The sequence below is a fragment of the Stylophora pistillata genome, chromosome 2 (assembly GCF_964205215.1).
Source record: "Stylophora pistillata chromosome 2, jaStyPist1.2, whole genome shotgun sequence".
NCBI classification, from domain to species: Eukaryota; Metazoa; Cnidaria; class Anthozoa; order Scleractinia; family Pocilloporidae; genus Stylophora; species Stylophora pistillata.
This window is the reverse complement of record NC_142520.1, coordinates 730308-748631: the sequence shown is the minus strand read 5'-3', so window position 1 is coordinate 748631 and position 18324 is coordinate 730308. Positions and strand designations below refer to the sequence as shown.

General features: G+C 40.2%; 1 protein-coding gene and 1 pseudogene across 1 annotated transcript; one reads left to right on the top strand and one right to left on the bottom strand.

Moving 5' to 3' along the window:
• Nucleotides 1-3524: 3524 nt before the first annotated feature.
• On the top strand, nucleotides 3525-13964 carry LOC111333651 (uncharacterized). The gene is made up of 10 exons (XM_022939275.2): nucleotides 3525-3801; nucleotides 4206-4263; nucleotides 5007-5216; nucleotides 5590-5775; nucleotides 8512-8751; nucleotides 9376-9561; nucleotides 10127-10393; nucleotides 11006-11163; nucleotides 11395-11623; nucleotides 12510-13964. The coding sequence occupies exons 1-10, from the start codon at nucleotides 3763-3765 to the stop codon at nucleotides 12812-12814; spliced, it is 1878 nt and encodes a 625-aa protein (XP_022795010.2). The 5' UTR covers nucleotides 3525-3762; the 3' UTR covers nucleotides 12815-13964.
• Nucleotides 13965-14338: 374 nt separating this feature from the next.
• LOC148736588 (G protein-coupled receptor 83-like) lies at nucleotides 14339-15535 on the bottom strand (annotated as a pseudogene).
• Between the last annotated feature and the right edge of the window lie 2789 nt (nucleotides 15536-18324).

The window sequence follows — 18324 nt, the reverse complement described above, 5'->3', positions numbered from 1 at the left end:
TATGATACAGACCTCACTGTCTTTCAAATGTAAATCACTTTGTTATCATGCTAACTAAATACAGTTCTCTATCACGACAAGGTCACCTTCAGCCTCACCCCAAATCAAAGGCTTGGCAACTAAGTACACAACTGTAAAATGGCCTATTAACATTTCTTTCCTAATGCTTATCTTTTGTTTCCTTGAAATTCACTAATTCCATTAACACTTAACGAAACGATTTTACACTTGAACCCAAGCAATTAGATACTCATTAAAAGGTTTGAAAAGAAATTGTGTAAAACATGTCTTAAACAGCGCTATCCCATGGATTTTGGTGAAAGATTGTTTTGTTGTTTCAGTTGAAGAGCAATATCAGGCTCGTTTGTTTGATTGCTTCACCTTAACAAATAAATTTTTGGTTAACCTAAATTGATGATTCTGTTGCTGTAGAATTCAAAATTTCGTTCAGCTGGAGATTGGGATGGTAATTTTCTAGTTGGGAAATAACGGTGATGATAAAATAACCATTTTTTTAAAAAACGTTCTTAAGAAAGATATCAGCCGCTTTAAGTTACTTCCTCCGTACAGTAACGATGATTGGAATTCCATGTCGTATCAACAAAAAGCCACTGAGTTATACAGCTGTCATACACCTTAACTCAACAGTTTAAGATTGATTCCTTAAAACCCGTAGACCAGGTAAACAACTTTAACTTTCTTGACAATAAAGGCCTGTTTGTTGAGCTTATTTCATGATGAATTTGGGAGAAATAGATGATGGATATCTTATCGCAAGTTGTACGAATAAATGAACTAACCTGAGTGTGTAGAGAACAGTAGTTGACACTCCCTTCGAACCACACCGACAAGCAGGTACATACTCGCATATTCACACAATCACGCTTTCAGGGGAACGTTAAAAAGGGACTGGTGGAAAGTGGAGAAAGCATACACCCCCCTCCGGGCTTCTCTTATGAGCAGCCGCATATTAGATTTACAGGAATGTCACAACATCTATTTTTACCACAGCTGGCGTAATGTGATTGGACAATTTGCCCTAGTCGATAAACGGTACAGACAACGCTACTCGCGTCAACGTGTCACGATCTTGGTCACGCATTAAAAAAAAGTTTTATTCGACGTCGATTTTCTGGTAAGAAACAAATCGATAGTAGTTAGCGTGGTCTTTACTCTTATCGACAACAGTATTCGTCATCGCAGTGGTCGAAGTTTATTGCGGACTTACTCGGCTGCGGCTCGTGAGTCCACATCCTTTTAACCACTGTGATGACGAATGTTATTGCCGGTAAGAATACAGACCACGCTACCACTGTCGCTTTGTTAAATTTCAAGCATTCAGGGGAACGCAGAAAAGGACTGGAGAGAAGTTTTTGCGGAGACAAAGAAAAAAATTAGAAACATTTAAAGAATATCAACAACGGAACGTCGAGGAAGACGTCGATTACAGAATGAATTCATGTTTTTGGTTACATTTTCGCAAATGGTTGGATGCGTTTAATGTCTCCTACGGAGCCACACCTGAACTTCAGCATAGCATATGCGAGAAGCGTCGAGCTGCACATGGAAACATAAATAATTTACCGTCTAGGTTTCCGTCAATAGTCCACGCAAATTCTGGTACTTTCACGTTGTTTTTTTGGGGAGGACATCTGAGAAATGTACGAAGTCTTAAAACGCACGTGCTAAGCTGTTGCTTTGCTCATTACATCTTTTTGTTTTGCCATGTCCTCGTTTCCGTCGCCGTCATGGTCTGCCAAAATTTCCTATGGTCACATATTCGAGAAGAAATAACTTTTCAATTTTTCCTTCAAATCGAATATGAGCCACATTATGATTGGCTTACATGTTAGATGTGCATTCATTGAGATATGTGGAACACGGGAGGTTTGGAAAACATGACGGATGCTTAAGAAGTCCTCTAGGCGGAGCAGGGAGTGTCTATAGCTTCGAAACGGCTCGTCAAATGCCCAAGTGCTTCTCGATGAAAGCAAAGTGTACAGAATAAATAACATATTTTGTAATATTTTCAAAGCGGTAGTCTGAATGTTTTAAAAGAGAAAATTCTCACTGCCACGCCTCTGAATGCACACGCCCACGTCACCAGCTTGCACCTGGTTTTGAGTCATTGAGACACGCCCGTGAAATTGATTTACTGAAACACAATTTTTCTTGATTTGCAATTTAAAGAAAGAGAGTTTGAGCCACGGGTTCTTTTATTTTTGTAAAATGTTCTTTTTGTAAGGAGTGGTTCATCAGTAGCTATGAACCACACCTTAAAGCAAAGTCCCCAGATCGGTCCATCAAAATAATCCTTTTTAAATTTTTTTTTACCAGCTATTAGTATAAAGAATTCAGTCAATTTACCAGAGTCAACTGCAGATTTAGCGGGTCATCAGCAATATAGCTGTTTTTTTCGTTGAAATGGGCTTATTTCAATTCTCAGACATGCAAAATTCGTATAGGTAATCACATGATTTCGAGTGCAACTTCGAATAAATAAGCACGAGTAAGTTTTTTCAAAGACTAACAAAATTGCATGAACCCGTAGGGCGAATGCAATTTGTAAAAGAAATTTTACAAGTGCTTATTTATTTCAAATTTCACGAGAAAAATCATGTGATTATGTATTCATAATATACGTGAAAAAATACGAGGTAGCTTATCACAATTATGTAAAAGAAAAGCGCGCGCATCACGTGCAAAAATAATTAATTTAAACCCTGCAAGTGACATTGTGAGTTAGGTCAAAACCACCGCGTACGATCAAAACAATAAGATAAAATGAAATTTTCACATCTTAAAGGCGCGAAAAAGTTCAAAGTCCGGCCAAACTGTTCAAGGAATTGTTCAGTGAGTTTTGGTACTTCTGTGAGTTTCTTTCATTACTGACCAACCAAAATGTCTGGTTTGTTATTTTCTTTGCACTGAATTAACCCTCTTCTGCGCTGAATTAACTCTCTTCTACGCTAAATTGCCTGAAAACTGCATATATCTTAACCAATCAGAACTAAGTAATTTTTTCACTTATTTCATTAGTTGATAAATTATATAGTAATCGATAACACGATCCTCTTCCCAAAGTTAGAACACGAAATCCTATTTTTAGTCTTGATATATTCATCTTTATTTTAAATTGTAAGATTTGGTGAGTGAAATATGTTCGGCCATATGGTATTCAACATAGTCGATGGTTTGGTTTGGTTTGGTTCAGTGACTTTAGCACCTGCTTGATTGGCATTTCAACAGAGCAGACTGGTTTCGTTGAAAAAATATTAATTACTTCCTATGATGTCAAAATTCAAAGGTGATTTTAAGGAATCAGAAACAATCTTTGTCGATTTTTGGATTTAATAGACGAGGGAAAACTTTCACACAGCTGTCTTCATGAGCAAAAACATATGATAATGAATAAAGCTGAGAAATTTGTGACGATCTAACTAGAAAATATTAATTTTGTGATGGATTCATATAAATTGGGAAATTATGCCATCGCGGTGGGACGCTAGATACTCTGTTTAATTCATTATGTACGAAACAGAATAACAGAAACGACTCGATCAGTTCATTCTATGTCCCTCCGGCAGCAATTGGGGACTGATCCTTTGAAAAGACCAAAAGTTGTTTACATTGTGTATTCATAATCAAGTTTTATGCTGGAATAAGAGAGCTTCGCGATGCAATTGGTTATGTAAACTTTTTCAGTGTCAAATAGCATGTACGCGATGGGCCTCAGAGGGATTTTTGCATAAATCTACAACAATGTCAACGGATAACTACTTTATATTGAACTTTGTTAGCGTAAGTACGCCATTTGATTCATTCTGATCACAATATTTAGTACATTTAGTTGCATTTTACCTGACATAATCATGTTGCTGTAATAAACTTCTGGATTGTTAAAGCACTACACGGAAGGTCTTTCATCAAACTTTTCTTTTTGCATTCAGTGGTTAAAGAAAACACGCGCTCGAATATTTTTTGGGCGCTTTAACCGCGGTTAACTTTGGTGCCGTAGCTCTACGAGAGTTCTGCAGTTTACTAAATAATCTACGCAACTTGAGTCAAGGACTTGAGCAAAATTCAAATCCATCTCCTCACTTCAGTTATGTTAATTTTCTCTTTCTTGGAAAATTCTCTTTTAAGTCCAAACGCCTCTTAAAAAGTCTAAAGCGTTGAGTATAGTTTCTGAATTTAAAACGCAGGTGATGATAGAAACTGGGATCATAATTCTGTTTTTAAGAATCTCTGATGTAACAGCAGGTATGTATAAACAAAAAAGCTGCAATCCACAACACATCGCAAATTATTCATCTGTGGAAATTTGTTGTTTGACTTCATCTGAAAATAGTCTCGAGGTTCCTAAATGATGGTGATATACATTGGATAATCAATGCATGTCTCATTGCACGTCTCAAGATACAGAGAACTGACAGTTAAAAACAATTAAAATAGTTTATGTGGAGCAAAATTTGTGTGATTTTCCCGGCATAAGACCGAATTTAAGTCTTTGTGGTGAAGAGTCCCAGAACTGCCCCCTGGGTGGAGTGTTAGACCATCGCAACTTCCCGCTCTCCCCCTCCCCTCTCCACTCCATTTTGTCAGGCTTCCCAAACAGTTTTCCTGTACCCATTTATTCACCTGTATTAACTAACAACACAACACGACGACCCGGTCAAGCCATTGCATTTCATAATAGGAAAAAAGGAAAAGGAAATTGTTGACAACTTTTTTCCTTTTCAGCGGTTCGACACCTTGGTCTGGTAAAGAGACATCCTATCCCAGTTCTATAAGGCCCATTCGACTTTACTTCTTTGTTAGAATGTCATAAAAAAAACCAAGATAAGTTGTTGCGACAGATTGCTATCTGTTTCAATGACACTTCACAACAGGAAGACTCCTGCGAGAAATAAACTTTCTCGTGCCAAGCCCCCTTCGGCTTAAGATTCTAACAGCTTCATTGAGAATCTGAAGACAATAAATTATTTTATCACATTTTACCTCAGCTGACTTGGCATTGAGACAACCAGCAAAAATATCCGGTCACGGCGAGTCAGAGGCTGCATTGGCTGTTGAAGGTACATCAGCACGGTGTGCAGTCACCAGTCTACTTACAGACCCTTGGTGGCGTGTAGATCTGGGGAGGAGTTACGTTGTCGATGCAATAAGCATTTTGACCGGTGCACATGCATTAACAGATTTCGAAATACGAATCGGTGAGTGGTCCGAGTTATACAACCAAACATTTGCTCAACCTTTAGTATATTTTCTTTTTCTTTTCCAATGGCTGATTAGAACAAAGGAGAGAAGAAGAAACCAGTAAGATTCCAGCGTGGTACTTTCAACCGTGTGAAAACGGGAATGACTAATTCTCGACTGATTTTAGTTTTAAATCTGATTGGTTCGGGAAGGGGGGTTGCTTGAGGTTCCCAGACCAATCGTAGCCCAGTGTAAGATTTCGTCGCTCCATCGGTAAACTTAATGAAGATCCTTAGGCACTTCTTATCAAAGGATCGTGAAGCGAGGAGAGATAAAGTCAGTTGTATCCTGTATTTCTGTTTACTAACTTTGCATTTTCTTATTCCTTAGGTGACAGTCTCGATAATGAAGGAAACTCAAATCAAAAGTTTGGAGGACCATACACTACAACTTCATCACAAGAAAAGTCCTTCTTCTGCATCCCGGGTATCAGAGGTCGGTATGTGAACATCCGAATAGCGGGAGACAACAAGAAACTGGAGATCTGTGGGATGTCAGTAAATCCTAATCCAACAGGTGGGCCGCAAGTATTCTCCTATGAGGTAGATAAAGATGTAGGTAGGAAACTTAATAATGGTGGTGGATAAGAAAGCAGAGAGAAAGGAAGGAAAGATGGTAGGGATGTAACCTGATGGGTAAGAAGAAAGAGAGACTGGCTGATCGGCAGCTATGTATAGAGAAAGAGAGAAAGGAAGGAAGGATAGTAGGGATATAAGCTGATGGGTAGGAAGGAAGAGAGACAGGCTGATGGGTAGCTATGTATAGAGAAAGAGAGGGAGCAAGGAAGGATGGTAGGGATGTAAGCTGATGGGTAAGAAGAAAGAGAGACAGCCGGGCCGATCGGTAACTATCTATAGAGAAAGAGAGAAAGGAAGGAGGGATGGTAGGGATGTAAGCTGCTGGGTAAGAAGGAAGAGAGACTGGGTGATCGGTTGCTATGTGTATAGAAAGAGAGGGAGGAAGGAAAGATGGTTGTGATGTAAGCTGATGGTTAAGAATGAAGAGAGACAGGCTGATGGGTAGCTATGTATAGAGAAAGACAGAGAGGAAGGAAGGATGGTAGGGATGTAAGCTGATGGTTAAGAATGAAGAGAGACAGGCTGATGGGTAGCTATGTATAGAGAAAGAGAGGGAGGATGGAAAGATGGTAGGGATGTAAGCTGATGGTTAAGAAGGAAGAGAGACAGGCTGATGGGTTGCTATGTATAGAGAAAGAGAGGGAGGATGGAAAGATGGTAGGGATGTAAGCTGATGGTTAAGAAGGAAGAGAGACAGGCTGATGGGTAGCTATGTATAGAGAAAGAGAGGGAGCAAGGAAGGATGGTAGGGATGTAAGCTGATGGGTAAGAAGGAAGAGAGACAGGCTGATGGGTAGCTATGTATAAAGAAAGACAGGGAGGAAGGAAGGATGGTAGGGATGTAAGCTGATGGGTAAGAAGGAAGAGAGACTGGGTGATCGGTTGCTATGTATAGAGAAGACAGGGAGGGAGAAAGGATGGTAGAGATGTAAGCTGATGGTTAAGAAGGAAGAAAGACTGGCTGATGGATAGCTATGTAGAGAGAAAGAGAGAAAGGATGGAAGGATGGTAGGGATAAAAGCTGATGGGTAAGAAGGAAGAGAGACTGGCTGATCGGTAGCTATGTATAGAGAAGACAGGGAGGGAGAAAGGATGGTAGAGATGTAAGCTGATGGTTAAGAAGGAAGAAAGACTGGCTGATCGGTAGCTATGCATATAGAAAGAGAGAGAGGAAGGAAGGATGGTAGGATGAAGCAGCTGGGTAAGAAGGAAGAGAGACTGGCTGATCGGTAGCTATGTATAGAGAAAGAGAGGGAGGAAGGAAGGATGCTAGGGATGTAAGCTGATGGGTAAGAATGAAACGGGACAGGCTGATCGGTTGCTATGTATAGAGAAAGAGAAGGAGGAAGGAAGGATGGTAGGGATGTAAGCTGATGGGTAAGAAGGAAGAGAGACAGGCTGATGGGTAGCTATGTATAGAGAAAGACAGGGAAGAAGGAAGGATGGTAGAGATGTAAGCTGATGGGTAAGAAGGAGGAGAGACTGGCTGATCGGTAGCTCTGTATATAGAAAGAGAGAAAGGAAGGAAGGATGGAAGAGATGTAAGCTGATGGGTAAGAGGGGAGACTGGCTGATCTGTAGCTATGTATAGAGAAAGAGAGAAAGGAAGGAAGGAAGGAAGGATGGTAGGGATGTAAGCTGCTGGGTAAGAAGGAAGAGAGACTGGCTGATCGGTAGCTATGTATAGAGAAAGAGAGGGAGGAAGGAAGGATGCTAGGGATGTAAGCTGATGGGTAAGAATGAAACGGGACAGGCTGATCGGTTGCTATGTATAGAGAAAGAGAGGGAGGAAGGAAGGATGGTAGGGATATAAGCGGATGGGTAAGAAGGAAGAGAGACAGGCTGATCGGTAGCTATGTATAGAGAATGAGAGGGAGGAAGGATGGTAGGAGGGTTGGAGGGATGATGTGGAGGTTAGCTGGAGGAAAGTGAAAGGGAAACAACCAGTTATGCCGGGCAATAAAACGGCATCTGAGCTTTTTCCTTCCCCTGAGACCAAATTAGCGTTTAAACGCCCCACCCAAAAGTCAGACTAGATTGTCAATTTGTAAAACTGAGGCAAGATTAGCGACGGTGACTTCCTTGTAGCCCTTTTCTGAGCCATCTGTTTGCGAAAGTGAACATTGAACACTTCTATACACCGAATGCAAATATGGCGTCCAATTTGAATTGCCATTGTTCTGGACTGACTAGCCTCTCACACATGTATTAATCCTTTTGTGTTTCCACGTGAAGACAAGGCTAGTCAGCCCAGAACAATGGCAATTCAAATTGGACGCCATATTTGCATTCGGTGTATATTAAAGGATAAAACGCGTTTATTTCGCTGGAAAGACTTAACAATTCCGCTTCAAATTTCTCACACCACCCAGGTAAGGTTCAAATTTTTTCCAGCCTACCCGGGTAATGACGACAGTCATTACCCGTGGGTTATCCAGGTGGGAGGATGTTGTAGCTTCGAATTGATTGATGTATTAGCAAGCAAAAATTGTGCAGCCATCATGTAGTTATAGTGGTAAATGATAAAAAATTGGAAGTAGAGACCATAATGAGTTGTCAGTTTTGAACATTGAACTGTTCTTCCTGTGACGAGACTGTTAGAGGTGGGTTCATGTAAGCTTTTAAGTTATATTGCTATCAGCATAGTCGGTTACTTTTGCTTCTACTTTGACAGCAAACCTTGCTTTGGGCAAGTCAGCATCTCAGTCCACTGTGTCCCACTCTGCTTATCCGGTGCGAGCATTGGATGGAAATATTGACGGCCGTTTTTCCTCATCAAGTTGTACACATACATATACAACAACGGATCCTTGGTGGCGTGGGGATCTGGGATCAAGTCAGTACGTGTCAGAGGTGTTCATAGTCAACAGAGTAGAAGCTAGCTACAGGCTTTTCAACATAGAAATCCGAGTGGGTAGGCTAAAAATTCCCTCTGGATATAATTTACTTTCATGTTATTATTTCATCTTATTTACAAACCCCACTCAAACAAGCTTGCAGCTGAACTTGGCCAGCCTAGCTTTGGCTAAAACTCACGCTAGGATATATCCGATGAACTACATCAAGTAAAGCTTACGGTTAACATAGTATCCGTGTTAGGTAGATAAGCTCTTTGTTAAGGCTTTGAACTCAAATGCGTTTTCCGATTGGAGGAGAACTTATCACGTGCCATGTATCAATACTCATTCACTCCCTAGCAAAATAACAACTTATATGGACCTTTCGACCCGCATGTGCCGAAAATTTGTGTGCCAGCGCGCGTCAAAAAAAAATATTTTGCAGTTCTTTTTCTAATTTCAGAGTTCATGACTAGCCCAATTGGAAACAGTGAGTTTATTTCCACCCGAGCAAGAAACCCTCAGCGTTTTCACTTTGGAAAGTCAAAAGTCAATAAGTGCTTATTACATATGGAAAGAGTATCAAGTCGTAGTTTGTATTTTGTCATTTTGAAAAGGAAAGCTTTAACCCTGATTAACTGCAGGTATTTGACTTCAACGATAAACAAGGTAGTCTAACCGGAAGTTTTTTTCCGCCTCAGGTGATAGTTTGGTAAATAACGGGAACTCGAATCCGAGGTGCGGTGGGTTGTACTCTATGGCCACTTCGCTCAAAGATTCGTTTTATTGTAAACCGAGAAAAACTGGACGATACGTAAATATCAGACTTGTGGGAAGTAAAATGATTCTGACTTTGTGCGAAGTGGAGGTGTATTCTGAAAGCAGAGGTATTTTGCAATTTAACCTTTTGTTTCAAATCCCAGAAGTGATTAACATGTAACTTCTCCCTGTATTATCCATACATTAGCCAGAAAACGAGTTATGAGAGTATTCAAACTTATAAGGAAGTTTTTATCTCGATCTAAAACCAAATTCTCGAAAGTAATTTACAAGAAAAATGTAGCAGCTAGAGAGGAGAATTAACAATCAGATCTTGAAAGCTTGAGGGTTAAGTCCATAAAAGCTTTTCGTTTGGTCATAAATTGACGTGCCTAATTTAAGTTCTTTATCTATAATGAAGAGTCTAATAGGGGGAGATGGGAAAGGGCGAATTGGCAGGGAGTAGAAGGTGGGGAGTGTTATACATCAATGGCTCAACAATGGACATAGAGAGAGCTTCGTCCGTATCTAATTGGTAATGATAGAGAAACGACACTCGTTGTTAGTTCCTAATTCCACTCAGCAGCCCTTGGTTACAGCACTTACTGTAAGATTGTCACTGAATACGAACTTAAAGAGTTGGTTTTTTAGAGAAATTCAAAAAAGATGATAACAGTATCTCTTTCTTTCTAGCCATTTTGAAATACAAGCCAGTGGAACACTCAGTGCAGGACGCATATGACCAAACTTCTTTAACTCTGGTCTGTCCAGAGCCTTTCGGTTACCCTGAACCGCTCGTGGCCTGGGTCAAAGATGGTGTCGTCCTTCAAAACAGTTCATCCGACCTGACGCTGAATCTGTCAATCATTATTCAAAGGGGTATTACCACGTGGGCGATTGACTGTGTGGCCAGTAACAAACATGGTGCTGATTACTACAGATTTATTTTGAACTTGCGCAGTAAGTAAAAAAGTTTTATAAGCGAGTGCCAAGCTTGGATCTTTTAAAGGAAAACTCTACCGGGCAGTGCAATAATTATTACTATACTAAGAATCCATTTATCATTAGCTTCCCTGCGATCAGTCCTTTTTTGTTCCATTATTTATATCTAATGCATTTTTGTGCTCTCTGATTTACATAAATTTTACCCCAAATTGGCTGAGCTATTTTTCCCGAAAAACTGCTAAAAAAATTTTAGAAACGCAGTGGCCAAAGACTTCTAATGGTCAGTGCACTGGACTCCGAATCGAGAGATCCCGGCTCGAGACCTGGGAAGGTCAATGTGCTGTCTTCTTTAGCGAAACGCCTCACTATGACTTTACCTCTCTCCACCCAGAAGTATGTATGGGCACCAGCGAATTGTAATGGAAGCCTGATGTAATTTTGGGGGTAGCATTGCGATGGAATGGCATCCTATCCAGAGAGGAAAGGGGTGGCGATACGCTTGGTCGCTTCATGTTTCTAAAAACCGGTATAAGCTCCGGTTGGGTGGGCCAGTAGGCTGGAGTATAGACTTTATCTTATTTACCTTTACTCAGTTAATATCAAAAGCTATCCTCTGTTAAATTCAAGGCAGACGTGAGATGTGCACGGAATTCAGAGACCTAGTGGAAGGGACTAGAACAGCTCATCACGTGGTACATAATCAAGTGTTGGCGCAAAATGATAATGACATCGACAACAGCATATGGTACCGCTTTGTTAGTCCAGCCACAGCGACCCCAGTGCAGGTCTGCTTTATATTTACAATTATTGTGAGGGGAGGTCTTGAAGTTTAAACTTTCAAGGGAGAGTTTTGATCGGGTGGGGCATAAAATTACAAAATCTATGCTGCTAAAGGGGGAAATATCGCATGACTTGAATGGGTATTGCGAACTGCTCTAGACTAGTTCCCTAGCAGACTAAAGAAAGAGCTAATTTACGAATTACCCATATTTTGAATATGTGAATTTTTTCACCAGTTACCTGACTCCTGTACAGAACCTCGGACTTGTGGAACCCAGGCTTCAGGTTGGCTTCGCGGAGGTCACCCATCTGCGGAGGAAGGCCTTGTAAACCGGACTGTTTGCTTTAGTTGGAATGACAACTGCTGCTTCGCCGAAGTTCCGGCGCAAGTCAAGCATTGCTATGGATACTATGTGTATAAGCTGCAGCCGACAGCTTTGGAAGTGAAAGCAAGATATTGCGTAGGTGAGAAATCCATCAGTTGGGTTTAAAATAGTTATAGGCCACTCCAGACTTAGAAGAGAGAGAGTTGGTCGTATTTCAAGAATTCTTACAGCATAGTAATTCTCTTGTGCCATTAAAACAAATCTTAGTAACTGTGACCAAAACTGATTTTTTTCTGACTTCCAATTGATTGATAAATAGAAATTAGAACTTGAGAGAACACTGCATAAAACGACTTTCTCAGAAAATAAAAATGACATCAGTGACACCCTCAGCTGCGCCTCATGAGCTACTTTTTTATATTTACCACAATTTTAGTGTCACTAGTGATTTATTACTGAAGAGATACGGATTCGATTGGTTAAATCAGGAGCCCATTACCTGGAGCTTCAATCTTCCATACTGACCCTCTGAGCCAACCCTGTCCCCTATCTTTCTATTTTTAGAAGCACCTCCCACGGCGGTTTTCGCGGGTGTTTTTATGATAGCCAATCATAAGAGAGCTGTCGTCCTATTGTGTTACGTCTCTATTGTGTTACTTGCAGGTCGCACAAAATTATTTCAATAATGACGGAAAGCGCGGAAAGTTTAAGGATAAGAACCCCCGCAGATATCTCATCTCTAAAAATAAAAAGATACGGGACAGGGTTGATTCAAGGGTATGTAACGTTTAATAAACCTCCTTTAATACAATTAGCCGCGGCGACACTACCTCAACACAACAAGATGGCCGACCAGATTTTCCCGCTCTTCTTCCTCCAAGTCCTGGGGTGAGAGGAGCCTCGTTTCCTAGCAACGTTACAGGAACAACTGAGATGGAAGCTCTGGGTAATGGGCTCCTGGTTAAATAGACACAAGGTGCCATATTTAATTAATCTCTGTGATGTTATTTTCACCCATATCAAAGAAAACCAAGACATCCATCATGAAGATGCTTTGTTTCACCTCCTCGTGTCAAAAACCGGTGTACAGTTAGCATTGACAGGTCACGTGATTCACACGGAGTATCACGTGACCTCTTCATGGAAGTGTATGGCCTATTGCCTTATAGAGGTGACGTGTGTCTCATTCAACTACTACCCCCAGAGCAACACATGTGAGCTTAACAACAGCACTGTATCAAGTAACCCGGAAAGTTTGAGAGAGGGACCTGGGACCGAATATTACGAGAGGATGAACTTAATAAGTCTAGAAGCTGGCTCACATCTATAAGAATCGAATCAATGGTAAAATCTCCCAGACAGTAAGAGTGTAAGTTTTCCTGCGCGGAACAATTTGACATAGTAGAATAGTATTTATTGTTAAAGCTGTGATCGAAATAGACTCATTTTTAGCAAAGCATTGGACGTCACATCAACGCAACATTTCACACTAGTTCAAGGAATTGTTTTTCATTTTCTAATTCAGGGTTTCAGTTTGAAAATTTAGAGACAGGGTAAGAGATACAATCACATAAAGCATAGTTAGCAAGTTTTGCACTACATAACCGCTCACATATTGTAGCCCAGCCTTTTGTTTGTTTGTCAATTCGTGGATGGACTCATCGCTTACAGAAGATAACTTCTGTTTTTTTTTAGTTTGTTATCATAGTGTCTGTCACCTTAGTTGCCAAAAATGTTGCTGCATTTCGTGTGAGTCCTTTGAAGTACTTGGTGGCATTCAATGCAACAGTTCCCTAAAAATTAGAATAAAACTTTTCAACATCTCCTTTCTTTCTTAGTGATTCATAGATTGTTTTGAGATAAAAGAATTCATCAGATCTTTCCTCTAAGTCAAATATCAATACAGTCAGCTCATTCTTAATGCTTAAATTGAACACCTTCCTTTCTTTAATACTCTGTACAGCACTGTTCACCACCTCGGCGACAAGGCTGGTTGTGAACAGTGTAGCGGACTTACTTTCGATGTTCCCATGTTTTGCGGTCCAGTGTCTCTCATATCCAGCTTTGGTTTTGTAGCTTTGCCCACATTCACAAACGATATGATAAGTTTGGGTCTAAAAAGGGGGATAATAATGAATACACTGAATACATAGCATAATAAAGTAGAAAGTTCGGAGTTAGCAAAGTCTAGGCAAGAAATTGTTGTAGCAAAGGGTCGATTATAGGGAAACATCGTTCATGGTTTTGAGATCTTTATGGTCATTTTTCTTTGTTTTTTAATTCAGTTTACTTTTTAAATAATTGCTAAATGTACTGAGATTAAAATTCTGCAAAAAGCCTACACATTTCATGCTATTTTTACCGGCTGTATAAATCCAAAATACAAGAAAGTTGTGACTGTTTACAGAAACAGTTTGAACACTTTCGAGTGTATTTGTCGATAATTTGAGTCAAAAATAAAATCTTCAACACTTACCAGGTTCACTGCTTCCGAGAAGTCACCTCGTATTCTCTCATCTTCTTCTAAAACATCGAAAATAGCTTCTAAATCATCACCAAACATGAACAGCGCGTCTGTCTCGTCCGCCATATTGCTTTATGATGTGCAGGGTCACGATCACGTGATGGACCTGTTCAACCTCAAAAGCGAAACAATAGGCCGGCCTTCTGAAGTTTGCCAGGTTTCATAACCAGTTCCCCTCTACTAACTATGCATAAAGCAACAACAACAACAAAACTAAATTAATCCCTCGGTCCAGAGCGTGTAGCCGAGGGAAACTCAGCTTTTTTGTTTGTTTGTTTTTTATCCCTCGTTTCTGGCAACACGAATAAAATGAGTTCAAATTTTGCCATCTCTCTCATTTTATAATCACACAAACAACGAACCTGTGCCGTCGAATTAATATTTCTGTGTAAGTAAATCAGTCTCTCGCGTAAGCTGCATGAATTTTGACGTGAAGAACATCACCAAATCGCGCCGTATAGTTTTACCTATGACTGTTCTGATATTTGAAGCGAAGGATTTTACACACTATGAAATTGCATTCTCACCTAAACTGCCTATTCATGGCACCGTATATGAAAGGTGCTACTCAGGTACAGAAAGAACGCCATTGGAAGATACCCTTGTCTTGGCAAAGTATGTTTCTTGCTTTTCACATCAATGAAATCCATAACGTAAACTGGAACCCAACAACATACAAATCCGAGGACAACCACTACTAAATTCTTTGTCACTTTTGCTTCTCCTACATTTGCCCGTAGTCGCTGGGGGTTATTTTTGTGTGAGAAGACACGATTTGATCATGAAACAGCGCGGAATACTTTGACGCAGCAGACTGTGATAATGGCGAAAGGAGTGGCTATATAAAAAACGTTTCCAAAGACTATAAAAGCTGCGTCGTCACCTTCGAAGACGATCAAACACATCGCTTTGCCCGGATGAAACTGAAATACGTCGGTTCCAGATTTGAAGAATGAAAGCGCAGATCCAGCGAAAGCCAAACAACAAAAAATAGCAATGTAAATCAAATGTATTTTTTCTTCGTAAACAACATGCGATACTTTGCAGGTTTCACGACGCAGAAATATCGACTCACTGCATTTATTCCCATGGTAAAAAAGGACACAATTGAAAAAGCGTACACTCCAAAACCCTGAAGGGAGCAAAAGCTTTTGCCAAAAACCCAACGACCGTAAAAAAGACTTGTGACCGTAAAAAAGACTTGTGACCGTAAAAAAGACTTGTGACCGTAAAAAAGACTTGTGACCGTAAAAGGTGTACAACAGGTGGAGATCTGAATATCACTTACAGTCAGAGCTATCACAAACATGTTGGGAAGCGTGCGAAGCCTGTGGTTTTTACACACGGCGAAACAAATGAGAAGATTGTCGAAGAAAGCCAAAACATTAATGGCAGCAAACAAAACTGTTTCAATTCAAACTAGAGATTTAGCCCGGGTAGCAAATTCGAAAAAAGGGTTTTTCATCATAGCTTTCGGCTACCGGAACAAAAAGCGGGAAAACTTTGAAGCAAGATTCATTAACAAAATTTTCTTTACTATTGAGCGGAGGTAATTGGCGTCACTTGTTTTAAAACAAAATGCAAATCTTTTGTGTTTTTTCCTCCTGAAAAATTAATACTCGTCAAAGTTCACGCCTTCAAAAATGAAAAATTTTCACTATTTTCGAGAGAAATACTTTAGCCTCCTGGAAAACAATCAGAAGATATTGGTAACTGAATTTGCTGGTTTTGATCGATCAACGAAATGTAATATTAGTATTCTGACAGGTTTGAAAGTCAGGAAATTGATTCACTTCGGAGAGAAAATTAAATACACTTTGGGGTAAAAGATTACGTTAATTTTTAAGTGACAGCATATACCATTTTGTCAACTATTTCCGTACTTGGGACTCTATAACCAGTTAAGATCTTTAGCTTTAACAGGATAATTTGGTTTTATCAACTGAGTTGATGTAAATTGGCCCCTGAAAAGAGTTTGAAAAGCTTTCTATTTGCGGTGGCCGATTTATATTATTAACTCAGCCGATAAAACCAAATTATCTTGTAGATACCCCCACCGATGTAGCACTACAGTTTCTTTAGAAACTTACCCCATTTATTCATTTTTAGTTTTAACACCTTTATAAGCCATAAGCTGTAAGGAGCAACAAACCAGCGCTAAAATGTCCTCTATGAACTTACAATTTGACGAGCGTAGTGCAAATTGTTACTTTTAATTTGCGATACAAAGGGGACATACGCGAGCGTTAAATGAAATACTCGTGTGTGAAACGCTACTCTCGAGCGTGACGTTAGATACTCGTAACATTCGAGCTCAAAGGAGCGAGATACACGAGTGCAGTATCATGAAGAGCGGCTTTCATGTCAACATATCTTGCGGTATCAAAATGCAGGACTCTCACAACACTAGATTGAAGTGGCACGACGATATGATAGCTTTGACACCCAGACTGTATGATAAGAATTACTAGGGATCTAAAGGTAAAAGGTAAAGTATTCAGGGCAGGTGGCATACGCTCGCTCTTAACCGGCTAAATTTCTAAGAGCACGTTTAGTCGACAAGGATGAGAGGGGGTTGGTGAGAGGCTTATTAAGTCAAGGTGGGGCATGGAGCTCATTTGAAAAAGGTAGTATTTAACAATTATTCGCCGAAGGCGAGGTGAATATCGTCGAATAATCCCCGAGACGAAGTCGAGGGGATTATTCGAAAATATACACCGAACCTGAGGCGAATAATTGTTTTAGTATAATTTCCGAGCTGAACAACAGAGATATTTCTAAAATTATAACATTTTAGTAACATTTATTAACATTTTATTTTAACATTTTATATAAACCGCGTGGAGCGGTTCATATAGCGTCATATAAGGAACCGTTCGACCAATCAGATTGCTGGAAACTCTTTGCTCAGCTCTGAAATTATACAAATTGCTATTATGAATTTTATTAACAGGAAAAGCGATGTCAGCCTTTAGATTGGAAATGTTTAAAATATCGGGAAAAAATTGGGTTGCACAGCAGGAGAGTGATCCAATCTCTGTCACAGGTGCATGCAACAAAGTTCCACGCCGTTTTTTGCGATCGATCGTTGAGTGCAGCGATTGAAAAGTTTTGATTAGCACTTTTTTCTGTTTTCTAATTTTAAAACTATAACAAAGTAAATGGCTGTGATTGATATGGCCAGGAGAGACTAAAAGATGCTCCTCGAAAAAAAATGCAAAAAAATCAACAGGAATTGGTGGCTTACTAGTTAAAGCTTTGAGGTTGGGGCCTAGTTTTTTACACGTGATTCTTTGATTATGTATGCCGTGACACTTCATTAGATTCACGGATAGAACTTCGTTGTATTGTTGTTTCAGTTTACGATCGATAGATTGATTGATTGTGAGATTGATCGTGATTTTCATCGTTGAGTGTGGTTCGTGGTCAATTGCCTTTCAAGAATAAAGATTTGCGCAAACAGTCGACTTTGGTTTGTTATCTCGATCTCTAAAATAGTCCCCAAACACCTTGTTAACCGCGTTTTGGAGCGACGCCCCCTTGAACTTGAGCATTTAGATTTTTGGTTGCCGCAAACGTTACAGCCGGTGTTGCTGTCAATTTGTGCCTGGTTTCTTAAAAATGGTTTATGCCTCTTGCTCGCTTGCCAATAACCAAGTGTTGTACACTGTGCATTGCGAGGGATGAGCTCGGTTTGCTGGGAGAATTAAACGGACAACCTTTATCAAAATACGATTTATGTCTTAACTTCCGAGCTAAGGTAAAGCGATCGCAGAGATAACTCGTGGGTAGCTTGTATTATCCTGAATCAAGTCGCCCAATCTGAGCTAAGGTAATTAAAATGGAGGCGGTGCTGCGAATGTTTTCCAGATCGTACTGGATTGTTTTATCCACTCTACGCCGCCCTGTCCGAGAAATACTACTAAAAAACAGACACACAAGTCTAAGTGAAGCCTTCCAAGTGATGTTTGGATCGCTACTCCTGCAATCTAAGTACTAACGAAAGACTAATCTTAGACGTCTACACGTGGTTTTCGCCCGCCGCCACGTGATTAGTTTGCATGATCTGTTGTAGCGATTAACTGTACTAACTATGGCTAAAATCAAGTAAATACAGTCTACCACCGCCTCCCGGTTAGCTCAATTGGTAGAGCGCCGGACTATTGTGCGGGAGGTCGTGAGTTCAAATCCGGCCGGACCAACACTCAGGCTCTTTGAATAACCGAGAAGAAAGTGCTGCCTTTGTAATAATATCTGCAAATGGTTAGACTTTCTAGTCTTCTCGGATAGGGACGATAAATGGAGGTGCCGTCTCA